The 17,916-nt window shown below is 45.4% G+C and overlaps 1 protein-coding gene across 2 annotated transcripts in view; it reads left to right on the forward strand.

Annotated features, from left to right (window-relative positions):
* Positions 1-17,916, forward strand: part of LOC126540873 (uncharacterized) — a 42,771-nt gene that overhangs the window by 15,537 nt on the left and 9,318 nt on the right. Inside the window, exons 3-6 of one of the 2 annotated variants that reach the window (XM_055076023.1) lie at positions 1,075-1,313; positions 5,691-5,948; positions 6,923-7,170; positions 10,410-10,607. In XM_055076023.1, coding sequence (XP_054931998.1) covers positions 1,075-1,313; positions 5,691-5,948; positions 6,923-7,170; positions 10,410-10,607 — 943 coding nt within the window. The remainder of the gene's footprint in view (positions 1-1,074; positions 1,314-5,690; positions 5,949-6,922; positions 7,171-10,409; positions 10,608-17,916) is intronic. The other variant, XM_050187701.2, reaches the window with a different exon arrangement.

Consider the following 17,916-nt stretch of genomic DNA (forward strand, 5'->3'; position numbering starts at 1 on the left):
TCCACAGTAACGCACTGCTTTCGAATAGAGTGATGCATGGCCTGTAGTGATCTAAAAACAAAGGGTATGGCGTTAATGTATGGCGAGTGCCTCCGTGCACTAGCACAGTAGAGAAAGCATGAATAATCTGAGTGCGGGTAGCCTAAAGCCCCCGTTAACACTAGAGCAAAAACATTTACTACTTGAGCTTTAATTATGCCAAAGAGAGCAAGTATACCCAGCAGAATGAAGAGTTCAGAAATAAATTGATTATTATACTTATGGTAGTAGCTTGCATGCTCAACTTCAGACAACAGGCACATGCTCCAGCCTATTAAAATGCTACTGTGAGCCTTGTAATCAATTTATTATTACCAATAAAACTCATTTATCATTAAACTTTAATTTTTATGCATCAAACGCAGCGTAACCTAAAGAATACGTTGTGCTTCTCGGGGTTAAGCACCGACGCTGGTAAAACGCAGACTTCGTTGTCTTTAAAAGACTGTGTCCCTTTCAGACATTTCTTTGAAAACTATTCTTGCATAGCCAAATGTTGTCTGCACCAGATCTGACTTATGTGTTAGGCGCTCTTAAGTAATGCAGCCTTCCCCTTGGTGTTCCCGCATAGGTCGTCAAATTCAGGCTCCTCTTACTCTGATAGATTTCTCCATGTAAAATGGCCTGGCTTCCGGGCCTACTGTAGCAGGCATTGTTGGGTTTCAGCTCTCCGGGGATCATTAAAGTTTGAGCCCTGTGGAGGCCCATTTTCCTACTCCACGCTGTTCAAATATGCTGAAGGAATGTGAGTGTGACATGTTATGCGAAACACTTCTTCAGAAGCGCCTGCTAACGTAGTGTGTGAAGATCTGTGTATTTTACGGGTCTTTGTTATATTTTCAAACTCGGGAGGTACGGATATAGTGTTAGTTGTTCTCATAACGTTCCCCTTGGCTTTGTGCTTATGTTTCTTGATTTGAGAACCGGTAACACTTTATCTGTAATGCAGTCAGAGGAGAACTTTTTTCCAGTTCTTGATAGCAGGTTCACAGTTGCCGCTAGTGTAATAAGAGGCCTTAATTACTTTTGGCGCAGATGAAACAAAAGACGGGGTCCAAGCCGACGCTGATAACGATGATGACGACGACGAGGATCCTGAGCAGCTGCCCTTCCTCCTGGTGGCCGGCGCTGTCGTAGTTGCACTGAGCATTCTCTTCCTGGGTATCTGGACCTTCAACTTCATAATAGCCAAGGCATTGCAAGCGCTCAACGGAACCGAGGAGATGAAGCTTCGTCACTTTCTCAAGGACGTGATGAGGGCTTGCATATCTAAAGTAAGAATTGGGAGCAACATAGGCAATTCGGTGATTCGCTAAATCATAGTTTGTAGCAACAATGTCCTGAGCTGTCCGCTCCCATAACATCCGACACGTAGGAATTTCTGAACAAATTTACAAATCCTATTATAGAAATTACAATAATATAATACATTTCCGTACATATGTACATAATACATATAATAATTCTTTGAATATACAATTACAATTACAATTATATACAAATTTTTGTCTTGGTGATCACTTCTTTTGAAGTCATCCATCTTAGCGTTTCTATACCAGTTCATACGCATGAAGAGAAATCACGCGGATCTTAAGGCAAATCCATATGTGATTGCCAGGGAGAATAGGCACACAAGACAATCGAAACGTTTGCCCTAAAGTATAGCTCAAATGCAAATAATAATTTTCTACCAATCCGAATTCCAGCTGCCGTGCTTCGTTTTCCCACAGGAAGAGTCTCCTAATACAAAATATCCTGCATGCTTTTGAAGGAAACAGCCGAACCTAACTTAATCACTCTAAAACAGCCACATGACTGTGTGGCGCCTTCTCGGAACACGCTGAAGCGGCCATAAGCAGTCAGCTGAAGTGCGCTATACCATAAAGCTATTCCAAAGTTTTCTATTCCAATTTTGAAATCAACCCTCCGCGATTGGTGGAAAACGTTTTCGAATCAACTTCGCCTGTCTGTCACGCAATGTCACGAAATCCTCAATAGCTCCCCATCTGATATGACGCATGCACACTGATTATGCATGACTGAACCGAACAAAAAAAGTTATTTCTGATTCGTCGCCTTTTCGCCATTAGTCCTCGGCTATTGGTCAAATGTTTTCGGGCTGCACCCACTGCACCTGCGTGTCACACGAAGTCACAAAACTGCCAAAACTCCTCTCGAGAAAGTGACGTGTACGCGCTAAAGATTCACTAATGTGCCGACCAAAGCTGAATTTTATTTTCTGAATAGCCGCACGCTGCCCTGTTCTGAAAGGAATAAGAGATGACTGCCACCGATCGCTCAGACACTGGCTACTCGCACCTGCCGGAGAGCATGGGTTTATTTGTCTACAATGAAACTCTTTACGTGCTCGTGTGACGTTATAGAGCACTTTCCGCACGCTTATGACCTCGCTCTGCCTACTCTTCTTTGCTGAAGATCCGTTTTGCCGGCATTCTTCACATTTCGTTGCATGGCGCTGCGATTTTCAACCAGCCACCTCAAGCTAAGTAAGGGAAAGCGGACCAATCGCAGATGCAGGCACCGCCCTCTTCCTGCTGTTACTGATTTTCAGTCCACTGGCTCGGCCCGTTGAATCCGACTCAGCTTGAGCGTGCTCCTCGCCTCTTGTCAGCCAACTAGATGAGACACGCCGCACAGTGTAGGCAATATTATTCGTTTTTAAAGCAAACAAAAGCGCCCTCCTATTAACGAGGAGAGCGTTTGATTCGATGCGTCGGCGGTTACACAAATTTGACGTCACGAGATTAGAATAAAAACACATTGGAATAGTTTTACGTTATAGGGGTCGAATATAGCATAAGAAATTTAGTCGCATAATTCGCTGTCGGTAAGCAATGTCGTTGCAGCAAACGCTGCTACTCACACAGAGTGTCTAGTTATACGACGTCGAACAACATTCGAAGTAAACCGGTGGCTGAAGCGACAGTCTGAAAAATTAGCCAGCGATTACGCTTCTTCGCAATGAGGGGCGCTATAACGCAAAACTATTCCAAACTTTTCTATTCCAATTTTGCTATCAGCCCTCCGCGATTGGTCAAAAACTTTTTTCGACCATCCCCCCTCCACCTGCCTGTCACGCGACGTCACGAAAACCGCGATACTTCCCCATCTGATATGACATGTACACACTGATTGTGCATGATTTGACAGAAAAAAGAAAAACTGTTATTTCTGATTCGACCCCTTTTTGCCATTAGACCTCGGCTATTGGTAAAAAGTTTTCAGGCTGCACTCACTTCACCTGCCTGTCACGCGACGACACAAAACCGCACAAACTCACCGCGTCAAAGTGACATGTACGCGATAAACATGCATTAATATGCCGAACAAAACTGAATTTTCTTCGGAATAGCCGCAGGCTGCCCCGTTCCGAAAGGAATAAAAGTTGGCTGCCGGATATCGCTGAGACCCTGGCTACTCGCACCTGCTGGAGAGCATGGGTGTATTTGCGTATAACAAAGCTCCTTGCGTGGCCGTGTAACGTTTTCGAGCCCTTTCGGCACGTTTACCACCTCATTCTGCCAACTCTTCTTTGCTGAGGGTCAGTTTTAGCGTCATTCTTAAGCTTCCGTTGCATGCCGCCGCCATTTTCAACCAGCCACCACAAGCTAAGTAAGGGAAAGCCGACCAATCGCAGACGCCGGCACCACCCTCTTCATTCGGTTATCGATTTTCAGTGCACTGGCTCTGCCTCAGCGAATCCCTCTCCACTTGAGCCTTCTCCTCGCCTCTTGTCAGCCAATTACATACGACAAGCAGCTCAGTGTAGGCAATCTTATTCGTTTTTCAAGCAAACAAAAGTGACCTCCTATGAACGAGGAGAGCGTTTGATTGGTCTGTTCAGACAACCCTGCGGGTGACCGCCCGGTGCTTGCGTCGGTGGTTACGCAAATTTGACGTCAGGAGATTGGAATAGAAACATATTGGAATAGTTTTACGTTATAGGGCCCGAGATCTTTGAGCGCCGCTGTTGCCTTATTTCAACAACAGGGAACAGCAACAGTATACAAAACACGCAGTGCCGAACGGAGGTAGTTCTGCGGTTCGGATTGGGCAGCAGACAGGGCGATCCAACGCTATCGAGCCGGCGCTCCCGCCAGGCGTCATCGCGTGATCTTATAGTGGGTCACGACTGCGCCGCAATTATTAGCAATTATTATTTAATGTTTCCTCTGAGGTGGGATGAGGAAACGGGTGGAGAACATGGGCATTGAGTACAGGTCCACACTCATTTACTCCCCGACAGGCCTCAATGTGGCCGCACAAGGTTGAGGTGGGAAGTAGAAGTAAGGGGACGAAACGATATAACCGTTTTTTGAGTCACCGCAACGGCACTGTGCCAGGCAAGGGGAGGTGTAGGCAAGGGGAGGTACAGGGCATGAGTGGAGGCGGGAGGACAGCCCGGCGCAAGCACTGCCAGAGGCGACAAATACCACTGAGAAATGCGCCCTGCAGACAGGGATGCAAGAGACACGGCTCAAAGCCGTACAGGCACGCGACGCGTAGACGGAGGAGCGAAGAGCCGTGTATCACGCACGAGGCGGCAAGGAGGGCCCGCCGTTGACCCCGCGGCAGTGCCGCGACAGCGGGAGAAGGGACGGCGAGGGCTGGGTGGACGGTAGCGGCGAGAGTGACCGCAACAGCGCTGCGCGGAGGAAGGGGGCGAGAGGATAGGCAAGAACACGTAATCCGGCTTTGGAAAACAAGGTAAGAGCAACGCTCGCGCCGTGCGCGAGAGATGGCGCCGGCTACGGAGCTGGTTACGGCGAGGCACAACGGCGCAGTGGACGGCGAAGTGAAAAGAGAGAACGGGCAACAAAGAGCTGCGCTTTAAAACTAGCTACAAACATTGCTTGGAATATTACATTAGTGGTCCGTGATTCGCTGAATTGGAATCACGATAACAGCGGTAACAGAAGGAAAACAAAAAGGAAAAAATCATACCTAAAATGGAACCATTCACGAGAATGCACAGCAATTGAACTGTCGGGAACCTGTCACAGGTAACGTATTCATCTTTGTTTATCCATCCACTGAAGAATACATTGCAAATTGTGGCAATCCATGGTTTGTCTGACATTAGCAGTGCTCGAAAAGTTGGGCAATTTGCATACATCAGTGGAAGGTAATAAATAAAGCATAAAACTCTAACACATCTTCTTAAGTGTCCTTTATAATATTGGACATCACGAACCTATTTTATTTAGAAAATATTCAAACAAAATTAACTCTTAGTATGCCTTTGTCGCAGCAGCAATTTCTGGCAGCACTGCAAGCAAGGTCACTTTTAGTATGCCGCCTTCATTTATTGCATTTCAGGAGCTCACGCAACGGCGCTCATTCCGGTCGCCGATTTGAGTAGTCATTGATTTACCTGGTTTTACAAGGTCCACATGGAATAGCAATAAATGTGCGGGACGCATTTACGAGATGATAAAGACAAATGTAAAATAAAGAAGATGGGAATATATGCCTTCACCTGTACTGCCGCGCGAGATACCAGAAAATGAAGAACGGGATGGTATACACTAATGAATTTAATTACACTTGCTTGGCTATCATTATGTAGGATATCTTTTCTTTGTGTACATTTTTTTCTGCGCTTGCTGTTTTCCTTATCGCGCCTGCAGGAGTGTCACGAGGCCACCGCCGCACTCGCCGATTCCGTCCGTTCTCAGAGCGCTAACCCATGCTCCGATTTTTATAACTTCTGTTGCGGACTCTGGAACGTATCGCAGCAGGGTATCATCCACGGAGGTAACCACTCGGGCTCTTATCATCTGTGGCTTGAAGAGCGCTACGTCACCCATGTGCACTCCTGGATGCTCCGTCTGCTCACAGACATAGAGACAGGCGAGGCCAAGAAAGATTGGACGGCCGCCAGACTGGTATGCGGCACACCAAGTCCATGCAACAAAGCGAGAATATATGTTGCATAATATTGAATCCTCACTTAGTTGCTGGCATAGCGTAACTCATAGTGTTTCGAGAGACAGAGCCAGTATCAACGTGAAAAGGTATTGAACAGCTAACTATTACGCGGTACTTACAGCTCGCGGCGACTACAAGACAAACTCACACTGGGTAAGATCAGCTAACATAGGCTAAAGTGTAACTCACTCGCGGAAAGTAATGCTCATGCAATTACACGTCACATTGTCTACGTGATCATGCAAGCATATGATGCTCTACTCCACTGAACATAAAAAGTTCATAACTGAATTTTACCTAGCGTGGAGAATAGAACAATCAGTACATTCTCACGCGTGCAACAAAAATATCCACTTCGCCTAATAGAAATATATGTGCCATCTGGTAGGCTCGTTCAGCAAAGCCTAACAATCATCATTCGCATGCACCAAGCAATATACTGGGCCGTCCATGAGCCCAATGCCGCAGGCCGCGTAAACGGAATATGTAGCTGAATGGCGCAGTGTCATGAAGGGCTGTGAAGCTCGTACACAGACGGAGACGGTTCGAGAGTTTATACTCAGTGGCCCTGTTAGTAAAATGTCGGAGTGGTGAAGTGCTATGTCTCGTTAGCTCATCCGTCATTCTACCACGTCCGCTTCATCATCTTTAAATCGACAGCTTTCTTTAACTACTTCGCTCACTTTGGATGGCTGGACGATCTCGTACGATAAACTGTGGCCCATTACCAGTCACGCAAATTTCGGTTCGGGCCACTAGGTATTTGATATGTGCTGGCTCCTGGCTTGCCAAGCACACAACATGAGCCCCTGCGTATGTGCGCACGTGTTTTATAACAAGGCGAATTATAACGTTGGAAACGTGTATCGAATTCTGAATAGCCTGTGTTCCGTTTGTCGCAGGATAAACTTTCATTTTTTTTTTATTTCAGGTTGCCCGTGCGTACCAATCTTGTGTTGCTTTCTTTGCTAACGTGACTATCAGTGGCCACTTAATTTCGATGTGGAAGTCTGCTGGCATGGACACAGTTACATGGATGAAGGTGGCCAACTTCTCGCAGCTCTTCACCCTGGTGGTTCTAAGCACTCTGAACAATCACCTTCCGTCTGCTCTGAGTGTTGATTACGATGAACATGGAACAGTGGACGTATATACCGGCAGCCCGATCGAAATGAATAGGTAAGCAGGGGTGCTGCACCTGAAAGATACATTTTTAAAAGACGAGAGTAATACACTGTTCGGGTTTTACATTCCAAACTATCAAACTTTTCTGCTATAACTACACTGTAGTAAATAGCTTTCGCTTAATGTTGATGCCTTCTGGCTTTTTTACGTGCTTTTACATCAAGGGCTTTTGCATACTGCTGTCATGAGGATACGGCCGCAACTACCTCGGACTAGACAACGTGGTAACATTCCCGCTTATATTCAGTGCGAACGGTGACATGCAGTTATTCCTGATAATAGATAGTTTTAGATTAGCGTGCGTAGCGCAATAGCGGGCTAAGCGGAATAGCGGGTTCGAAATGCCTTTACGTAGAACGCTAAACGAGCCATTGCGTTTAGCGAACGCACGCTATTTCTCAGATTTAAGGTTACCGCCTCTGCATGGTTGTCGTAGTTTACGTAAAATATGTAGTCGGTCCCTCACACCCTCTTCGAACTGAATTCGGCGTTGCTTTTGTAGAATTTACTTCGTTGATAGCAAGGTTGCAAATCACTGCTTAAACAGCTGTCGCTTCGTGCCAGGCCGCATAACGAAGTATTATGGATAACCTTGTGGGTTTTCAGAGATCACTTCTCGTTTGGAACAAGTCGAGACATAACGAGAGAAACCTCCGAGATGGCAGCGCCACTCGTCGGTGAAGTCGCGAGATAGGCACGCTGATCTCAGAGGCAATGGTCAACAGCTTTCACTGCGTCTACTGATTTCGCCGCGGGTCGGAAGACACGAACAGCACAAATACAACGCACCCCGGCTTTCACTACGCTACCTTTCACACTTTTTAGGCGCACACACAGAGATTGACGAATGGATGCATGTGGCATGTGAACATAGTGATTGGCAGGAATGGAGCATTTATTGTCACCTTTCCAACAAGCGCTGTACTTGCTGCACACCTTCTGCGTGATGACTGTGCCGTTCTGGTTGTTGTTTTCTTGCACCTGATGCGTGAATTAGATGTGCATGTGCGGAGCTAGTAGACGGATTTGTTGACAATCGTATGTGCAAGCGAGTGCAGAGAAATGTGCAGCACCAGATATTCTGCAGTGAGTGTTTTCTGAGTAGCTGCATAAATGTATATGGCATACAAGTAAATTTAGTTTATTTAATTTCGTGGTTTAATTTCTCGAAACTTCACAGCACGCTACGAGTTATTTCGTAGTTTAGGCTTCAAATTAATGTTAACGACCTCGGGTTCCTGGGTGTTTAAAACGCGCGCCAAACGTACAGTACACGAGCAATTTCGCACCATCGCAATGAAGTCACCGCAGCGGCTGATCGAACCCTCGACTTCGTGCTCGGCAGCAGAAAGCCGTAGCCACTCAGCCACTACGAAGCCTGAGTCGCCGCGTGGAGCGAATGTTCATCCCTGGGAAGGGTCTACTTCGTCGGATTCGGATTAAGAAATTATGAACTGGGCCCGGGGCTGAAATCTCCGCTGGGCCTGCGTGATGACGACGTTCACGACGACGACGATCACCGTGAACGGGTAAAATGCCAAGTATTCAGCCTGTTGCCGGACTCAACTTCTGTTTTCTTTCAGATAAAATTTAACATGCTCATGAACATATATGCGAGGGCATCTTGCAACATTCCTCCTTCGAGAGAACATGTCCCTTTTTCTCTCCTGTCTAGTGTTTACTATCTATATAGCAAGCACGTTGCAAACATTTAACCATAAAGTTAGTCACAAATGCGCGAACTGTGACATCTCAGTCATTCAGAAACAAGCGAACCGCGTGTTGTAAAGCCAGGAACATTTTAGTTAAGAAAGACACTTTTTCTCTGCATATGTGGCAGAGAATCTACGCAATTACAAGAAAACGCATGTACTAGGAATTGAAATCTATGGGAGTCAAGAGAAGAAGGTCGCTTGTGGGTGCCGCTCGCGAGTATAGCAAGACACTCTCCGTGCAAAGAGAGCAGGACGCCTCCTCGCACCACACATCATTCGCTCCTTTTTACGCTACCACTAAGCCGAACTTAATAATTGTTATGGAAGAACGCTACCTGCAAGATTCTTTACAAGTTCCAGTTTACAATCAAATTTCCGTCTCGGTCCTAGAGATGGGCCCTTTAAATTACTGAGGCACCGGTCAGAGAAACATGTTCCACGGGGCCCCTTTTGCACGCGCAGGTCGGGGCCGCAGCACTCTTTGCCCACAGGTTAGTCCGGCCCTGTTGATGAGTAACATGGCAAATTGATTATTGCATACATTCCAGCTCATTCGCCTGCAAAGGCCACTCTGCAATCTAGAAGTGTCAGCCAGCAGAGGGCTGTGTAGTTGTCTGGATACTATAGAATAAATCTTCACACTACAGGATTAACCTAGATTGCAATTTAGACAGGTATAGGTCGACTAAAAAGCGTATATATTCAGTTTGCGATATAAAGCGCATTAAATTCCTAGCATAATTCTCGTCCTAATGTTGGACAGAATCCGCCCATGGTTAGACGTCAGGTTTCAAAACTGGTGGCACTGCAGAAAAGATAACAGAGGAAAATCACCTCAGATGGTTTAAGCGGAGCCTCGCTCATGCTATATTATCAGCACATCTCGTTCAACGGCTTTCCTGAGCTCGGTGGGAACCGATCACCGACTATCCCAGCATGTACTTAACCCCAGAAAATCCAACGTATCATTTTTGATACGCTCAGTTTCATACCTCATTAACGCCATTTAAGCGAGAAAACCAACACAAGGATTACAGTAGCATTTTGATGCGCTGGAACAAATTTTCATTTGTAGCTTTGTTGATAATTAAGTAATTTCTACACAAATTTCTACACACATTTCTTTGATTCTTGCCGTGAGTATATTCTCCAATTCCGGAAATAAACCAGAAGTTCCTCAAATAGTCTTTCATATATAATTGTGTTCGGGCTTTATGGACTTTCGAAAACAGGAAGAGCCATCAGTCTATGTTCAAGACAAATTTGTTATTCTTGAATTACCATTCGTAAACAAAACATCATGACAGAATGTGGCCGATAATTAGAGGGACATCAAACTATCGAATAACAAAATACTACGGAAGGCTGGTAGTAAATGTTGGCATGTATATTTGTATATTGATTAAATATAATGTGTCCGCATTCTGCATGGTCGACTTTGTTGTAGTCGTTGCGCATTTTAAGGTTTTGCAGTTTGTTTAACGACTGGTACGAAGCTCATGTATCTTTAATTGACAGCATCAACTCTGACCTGATAAGCGAGTTGATAGACGAGGCCTCCTCTGCACTGGAGCTCCGCTACCCTTGGGCGCTAACCGCCAGTGTGAAGCGCTTGGACGGCGCTGTGCGTGTATTTACCCAGTCGGCACGAGCCAATATGAAGTCTGTGCGTACCGTGGAGAAAGGTGCATTGGACCTGGACGCAGTCGGTGTCAGGTGAGAAACTTCTCATATCTGCCACCTTTTCGTGTGAACACTTCATGTATCTCTCCGAGTGGCACGGTACAGGCCGTCACTAATACCGCGTTGTGAAAGGCGTGGCTCAGCGGAAAAGAACGCGTTCAAAGCTTGTGTATAGTCCGGCGAAACGTGCAAAATTCGGGTGCTCTACAGTCTAGCGTCCGGCGGAGTCAGCGTGACTGACAGCGCTCAGCGCACTTTGGCGCGGCTGGCGCGGTAATAGAACATTAACATGTACCATCTCACGCCAAAGCCGCTTGACCATAGTGCATCGCAGGCTGGCTTGCCTGTCTGAAAGCACTCTGTCCAACACTTCGGGTGCACTGAAGAAAGCGTACTCAGTTGGCTCCTTCGCCGAACAAAAAGCGCTCGTACGCAGCGCAATGCGCTGCGTCAGCAGCTGATCGGCGAGCTGCTGCCCACCACGTTAATTTGGACGAACTATACATATCGCAAATTTCAGGCCATCCTGGCGTCACCGGCGAAACATATCCGACTTCACTGCCTACTGCTGGGCACACTGGAAACGACGGACTATGCCCGCGCATCGTTACTCCAAACAACGGACTCTCGATTCAGCTGATTACAAAACTTGTGGAATACTTATTTCTCGGCGGCTCGTGGGCTACTACAATACCTTGGAAATAAACCAAACAAACGTTGCTGTACAGCGAAGCTGTTGATCCCTAGTTGGTCGGGATTTTTTGTATCCGCGTACGCGGTGCCCACACAAAATATGCTGGACAATCCCGAAGACAGTGCAAAGAAGTGGGTATCGCACATTGTGCTGCTTCTCAAAGAGGCATCAGATGACGTCATCAAATGACATCAGCTCCTGACCAAAACACATCGCGTGACATCATCTTTTCCGTGATAACATTATCCGATTACGTCATTAGGCAACATCGTCAGGTGGCGATACCGTTATCCTCGTATATTTGAATCACAATCCGAATCATCATCTATACAGCTTGTGTGCATGTCGTACTTTAGGAATTTTCAGGCGGAATTTACTTTCATAAATTCAATTAGTTCAATGAGGCACTTGCCCTTGGAGGAAGGCATAGGAGAATAAGGAAGTATGCTACACTATACCCCACGTGTGCATGCACGCGTGATTCACGTGTGCTCACAATGTATCGGTACTTGATGCTTGGGCACTCTGCCCGTTGCATCAGTTGCACAGCGCGTGCTGCGACCATAATTGACATTATGGCAAACACTGTCTAGAAATCGTACCTCCACCTGGCAGCCATGGCCACTCAGACGAACGTCGAACGGGAGCTGGAAAAGGTCTTTGTCCTTCAGTTTCCGCAATTTAGAAATGCGTTTTCTCGTATATTCGAATCACAATCCGAAGCCATCATGACTGCAGCTTGTAACTCGTACTCTACGAATTATCTGACGCAATTTACGTTGAAGGCTTGAATTAGTCCAATAATGCACTTGCGCTTGGCGGAGGGCCTAGAGAAATGAACACGCATGCTGCATTTCCGCACATGTCGCTTGTGCTTGTGGTGCTTATCTAACATCGTCTAACGTCGGTAACAGCTTCGCGGTACATTCCTTTTCACAGGGTGGAATGGAGACGAATTTCTCTGAAGCGTTCAGGTCACCCGAACATTTACATGAATATCTGGACATTATCGTTCGTTAAAGGTCAACTGCAAGGAAATTTTCAAGCACCTACAAAGCATAGTTTCAAACTATTTTTACGTATCTTAGCCTGTAAGGAAGATGTTGGGCTTAAAGTACGAGTAGATGCGTCACAAAACACTGGAAAGTATGGATGTTCCTCATGCCTAAACTGACAAAAGCCTCGCTATTACCACTCGATTGAAGTTCTGTGCTATTGAGACCATAGATAACCAGTGCCCGTGTCGTCTGCTTCTCTTGCTGCTTATCTTGCTGTTCCCCTGCATCAACGAATCATTACCACACGTTTACTAGCCATAGAGTTAGTATAATGATAGCTGCTTCGTTCGCTGAACCCACGCGGGTACGTGCCCCCTATGTTCTTTTTAATCCGAGGTATTCTTCGCCTAAACAAGCCGGTTTTCTGTATCTTGCTGTTCATGCTCAACGAGCAAAGTATCGATGGATGTCACTATCTGGGAAACAATAAAGAAAATAGATACTATTATTTATACAAACCTCTTTCTTCCCTAACGCCGCTGCAAACTTTCAGGTGAAGGAACACAATGCGTACTTGCCACTGAAACAGTCAAAATGTAATTTCATTTCGAGACCCATGCGGGTTTTTTTGTTAAATATGAACTAATGAAATAGTATGGGCTCCTAAATGTGAAAAAAATTTGCTACTTGGTCAATGACCAGAACTACTAGCTTTTTTTTTCTGATAAGTTCCTTGACCGGACAAGTTTACGCCGAACTCGTGGCTATCTAAACTTGTAGGTGGTGGCCCGTCCTCAATGCGTACGCCGACTCATCATCGCGCCTGGCGCCTCGGACTCTTCGCACCAACGACGTTGCAGCGGTTCGTGGCATTCTGGATGTCCTGGCAGGGAGCAAGTTGGAGACCACGCGTGTGTACTTGCTTCTCACGCCTTTTGTCCCCTTCATTGCATATGCCTGGAAGACAGCACAAGAACCGCCAATGCACGTCGATAAAGTGCGAAGAAGGTGCGACTCTTTTCTTTCCATCGGCTTTCGTATTAGAGCGCCACTCTTTGGCACCCGTTCCTGCGGCGAGCGTCGGTGTCACTTGTAATCGAGCGAACGAGCACAGCGAAAAATGGAAGCCCAGTGGGGGATGAAAAAAGCTGCGAAGGCGAAGAAGCGTGACGAGGAAAGCGGGGACGAGGGTGCGGCGGAACCATGAGGCGGAAAGCGGAGGAGGGCATGGTGAGGAGGAAAGCGAAGAGCAGGCGGCGAGCATGCACGCGGCGAGCGCGGAAACAACGCGCTGGCATGGCCTTCGGACCCACTACGCGTGCGCTACATCGCTTGTAGCACCGCCGCCGCTAGAGAATGCGCTCCGCGCGAGCCACGCGTTCCCGTGTTGACGCTTTCTCCATAGAAAAAGCAATTCAACAAGAGGGGACGCTCGGGCGAGAACTGGCCGCGGGAAACACGTCACGCGTAGTGTTCGCCCCCTCTGTTATCTGACGCGAGCATCGAAAGAAGAATGCGAAATGAACTTACAGAAAATGTTTCAGTCTTTCTTATTCGTTCCCGCTAAAACATAAAGGTTTTACGTATAAATTCTACTTTGCGGCTTATTGTTCTTCTGTTACCTAGCAACAAGCTAAGGGCACGCCAGACCCGCCAGATGCATGCATCATGCGCCGGACAGGTCACCGAAGCGAGCGAGGCCGGCTGCGCAGTGAACGTTCGTCTGTTCGGCGGCCCATCCAAGGTCGATCCAAATAGGTCGCGAAGCTTCGGATGAAAAGCGGCTCAGCACAAACTGTCACCGACCTCAGCAAGGGTGGTCAGGGAGCAGCGATTGAAGCGCGACTATGTTTTGAGGGAACAAACATTGAGAAGGAAAAAATAGTTTTTTAATTCCAGCGAGACACGGTTATATTCATTCAACGAAAACAGAATTTCTGGTCAATTTTATATATTGATGCCGAGTTAAAATACGAGTTTATTTAATTTTGTAATGATTAATAAATAAATTTATTTTCAGCGCCCATCGTTACAAGGGACGTTGACGCCGCTATCACTCGCACTGCAATGCAGGTTTTGAAATGGGCAGAAAGGCGCGCTCGTAAAGTTCACCTGTTGAAATACGCCCCCCTCACTTGTGCTTTTTTTGCTTGTAGACGTTTGTCTGAATTTCGTGACGCGGGTAGCTTCATCGCTTCTTAACCTGTTCAGTCAAAAGTAGTGAGTTGGTAGTTGGAAGTAGTGACATGGCGTCCGACGATAGAACCAGCACTCTATACACACTAAAAACAAAGAGTTCCGGGCACTCCCTTTGAGGGAGTGCTTGTCCCATATTTCACTCTCTTGTCGAGAGTAGATCGACCCTCTTTGAGAGAAAGTAGGTCAACTACTCCTGACAGAGTTTTGTTACTCCACCGCAAGGGAGTGCTAGTACTTTTCCGCAGAGTGCTAATACTCTCCCCACAGGGGTAATAGTACTCCCCCAGACCAACTGCTTCTACTACTCCAAACCGAGTACTTCTACTCCTCCAAGCCGAGTGTTTCTACTCCCTCAAAAAGAGTGCTTGTACTCTTTCAGAACAGAGTGCTAGTACTCTTCGCGATAGTGTGAAAGCACGATGTAGATCCGTGGTCACGTTTGAAGGGATTCGCAATACTTACATGTGAGTAATATTTGATTCCTTCATTAGCTGCTCCTGCACTTAGGCTTGTTGAATGGGATGTAATCTGTAGTCGCCGAGCTACTAAAATGAAATATTTTCTCTCTTAAAAGGTCAAAATGTTTATTGATCAGTCACACAACAAACCGAATAATAAATTTGAGAAACATACTGACAAACACATAAAATCAGATTACAATGATGCCCATGAACTTTAAAACACATCTTGTAATAAAACATAAGTATATTCTCTCAAGTTTTCACCAGCATTAAAGTGTAGAAATATCCTTTAATTTCAATTGGCTCCTTTCTTTCAGAAATATTCACTGGAAAGTTAAACATAGAACAAAAGTGTGCAAACTCACAAAGTATGGAGACCATCATCGAAGAGAAATATGCGCCACATTACTGGCCAGCAAACGCTTTTCTGGCACAAAGCGCGTACACTTATATGGCAGAGGTTACCAGATGAGCTGCTAAGCATGGGGCTGGTAATGTAGATAAATTGTGCAAGAAAATTTTTTCGTGTGCCATATCCTAAGACAGCAGCTCATTTGATAATGTCCTGGACAGCATATGAATGTTCCTCACTGAGAATACAGCGCATATAGAAATGTGTTGTATATTCTCATGTGAGGCCGCAGGCCTAGCTATCTTTGCTTATATTTCACATAAAGTTATTCATGTGTGGTCTGCATCCCATTGTTTCTAAGTGTGTCTTGTCGTGGTTCTGCAGCAATATCCTGGGGGCCCGGTCTGAAACCGGTACAGAGGTGTATTATATTTCCTATTCGGTTGGCCTCCTCAAGAAAGTAGTTTTCTGGTGCTGTTGGGATTCATCTGTTACACTTTCTCCCAAATAAATAAAATTTACATTATCTAGTGTGTAGCAAATGAGTATAAAACTGAAATGAGCATTTGCATTAAAATCTGTGCGTCAAATTTCTTGCATTTATGGTAGCCTTTCACTCCCGTTACGGTAAGAATGCTACACTTTTGAGCAGCTTGCATAATTACATGATCAGTTATTGTGACTCGTTGAATATGTGATCTAACTAAAGTATAGCATGGCTTCAGATGTGAACCAGAAATCTGATGTGACGAATATGATGCATCGAAGACAAGATAAGCATAAGTACAGGCAGGGGAGTGCACGAAAAAAACAAAGAAGCAAGACATAAATTGAGAATGGCACCATCCTCTTTCACATGTCCCTTCCATGCACGTGGATTTTGCATGCGACTGTGCATATACTTGCACAATGAGCCAACCACCTGGGGTTAAAGCTTTTTTTCCTACTGAAGTGGTTAAGATGTGCTAAAGTAAGAAAAAGTATCGCATTTCACAGAATTTTCATGTCAAAATAAGTACATATGTGTCTAGAAAAATTAACACATCACCTCCCTGCGCACTCTATTTTAAGTCCAGAAGAATTAAGTCTACAGAAGCCATGAAACTAAGGGGCTTTTGCTTAACACTACATGTTCACAACCGCCATTTGATGAACAAGTGTTCTAATCAGAGGCTCGTAGTTATTTCCATTGAACGCATCTCTACCCCGAATAGCATACTTGGTTGGAAAGTAGACTAGACAAACCACAATTTTACATTTTTAAAATAATTTTCAATTCCAAGTGGCTCTCCGGCTTCTAAGACGTAAGGTGTCCACCACGGTTTACACAGAGGCCTTAATTGATCCTTGCTTTTGCTTCAGGAGGCACCAGCGCGGTTCTAATGAAGTGGTTTCGTGAGCATGCACGTAAACGATGATGACTTCTTAAACATGGGATTCTCTTTCCCCAACGCTTCCCCTTTTTGGAAACTAAAAGGAAGCCATAATTCTCAAACTAGGTGTAAAAAATAGATAAAAAGCAAGACATGAAAGTCTTCCAGCTTTCTGTCAGCAGTTAAAATACAGAATCACGGTGGTTTGTTTTTGCAAACAGGCATTCACATGCTGTTAAATATAAGTTATTAAAGCTCTTAAACGTATGTAACCACCTAACCAAGCATGAGCTGTTGGTTTATATAGTGAATACAGGCACCGTGCTCTTGCAAGGATGTATCATCTCACTAAGCAAATGTGCAATTTTATTGAACCACTATTTTTTTATTACATGGATATATCTGTTGAGAGGCAAGACAAAAAGCAGTCACTTCTCACAACTAACCAGCTTTTTTTAAACACATTTCTAACTTTTCAATGACACTTCCTCCTATGTGTTTGTCTCCAAAGAGCATACTTGATTTTCACTTTCCCATCCGAGACATTACATAAATATACCATGTTAAGATGACTGCCTAGAGCACGTGAGAATTTTCATCTTAGTGTGACATGCTCAATTTTGATATTGTTGACATTTAGTCAAATGGTACACTCAATATACCCACATTCTAGTTTTCTTGTCCAAATTGCATGAAAATGTATTTTGATTTCTTGGCGTTAATTCCTCTGCATTACGTGAAACCCGCCGTGGTTGCTCAGTGGCTATGGCGTTGGGCTGCTGAGCACGTGGTCGCGGGATCGAATTCCGGCCACGGCGGCCGCATTTCCATAGGGGCGAAAGGCGAAAACAATCGTGTGCTTATATTTAGGTGCACGTTAAAGAGCCCCAGGTCGTCGAAATTTCCGGAGTCCTCCACTACGGCGTGCCTGAGAGTCAGAAAGTGGTTTTGGCACGTAAAACCCCATAATTTAATTTTTTTTGCATTACGTGAAGTCGCGCTGGGCTGGCTCTTTGACCTCCTTGTGTCCTTGCAGCTGCCTTCTTGCTTTATATAAAAAGGGTGCCTGAAAAAATATCGTGTGCAAAAGTCAACACGAGGACATGGTGTAAAACAACATCAAGACAGTCAAGGTCATGGCACTAAAAGAAAGTCTGACCTCTTAGTCTTCCTACTGAAATGCATGCAAAACATCTAAATGACTGCAACAATCCATTGCTAAACTAACTTCCATTTTTAGATTTAAACAAAAAGGAATAAACGAC

This window comes from Dermacentor andersoni, chromosome 2 (genome assembly GCF_023375885.2).
Source record: "Dermacentor andersoni chromosome 2, qqDerAnde1_hic_scaffold, whole genome shotgun sequence".
In the NCBI taxonomy this organism is placed as follows: domain Eukaryota; kingdom Metazoa; phylum Arthropoda; class Arachnida; order Ixodida; family Ixodidae; genus Dermacentor; species Dermacentor andersoni.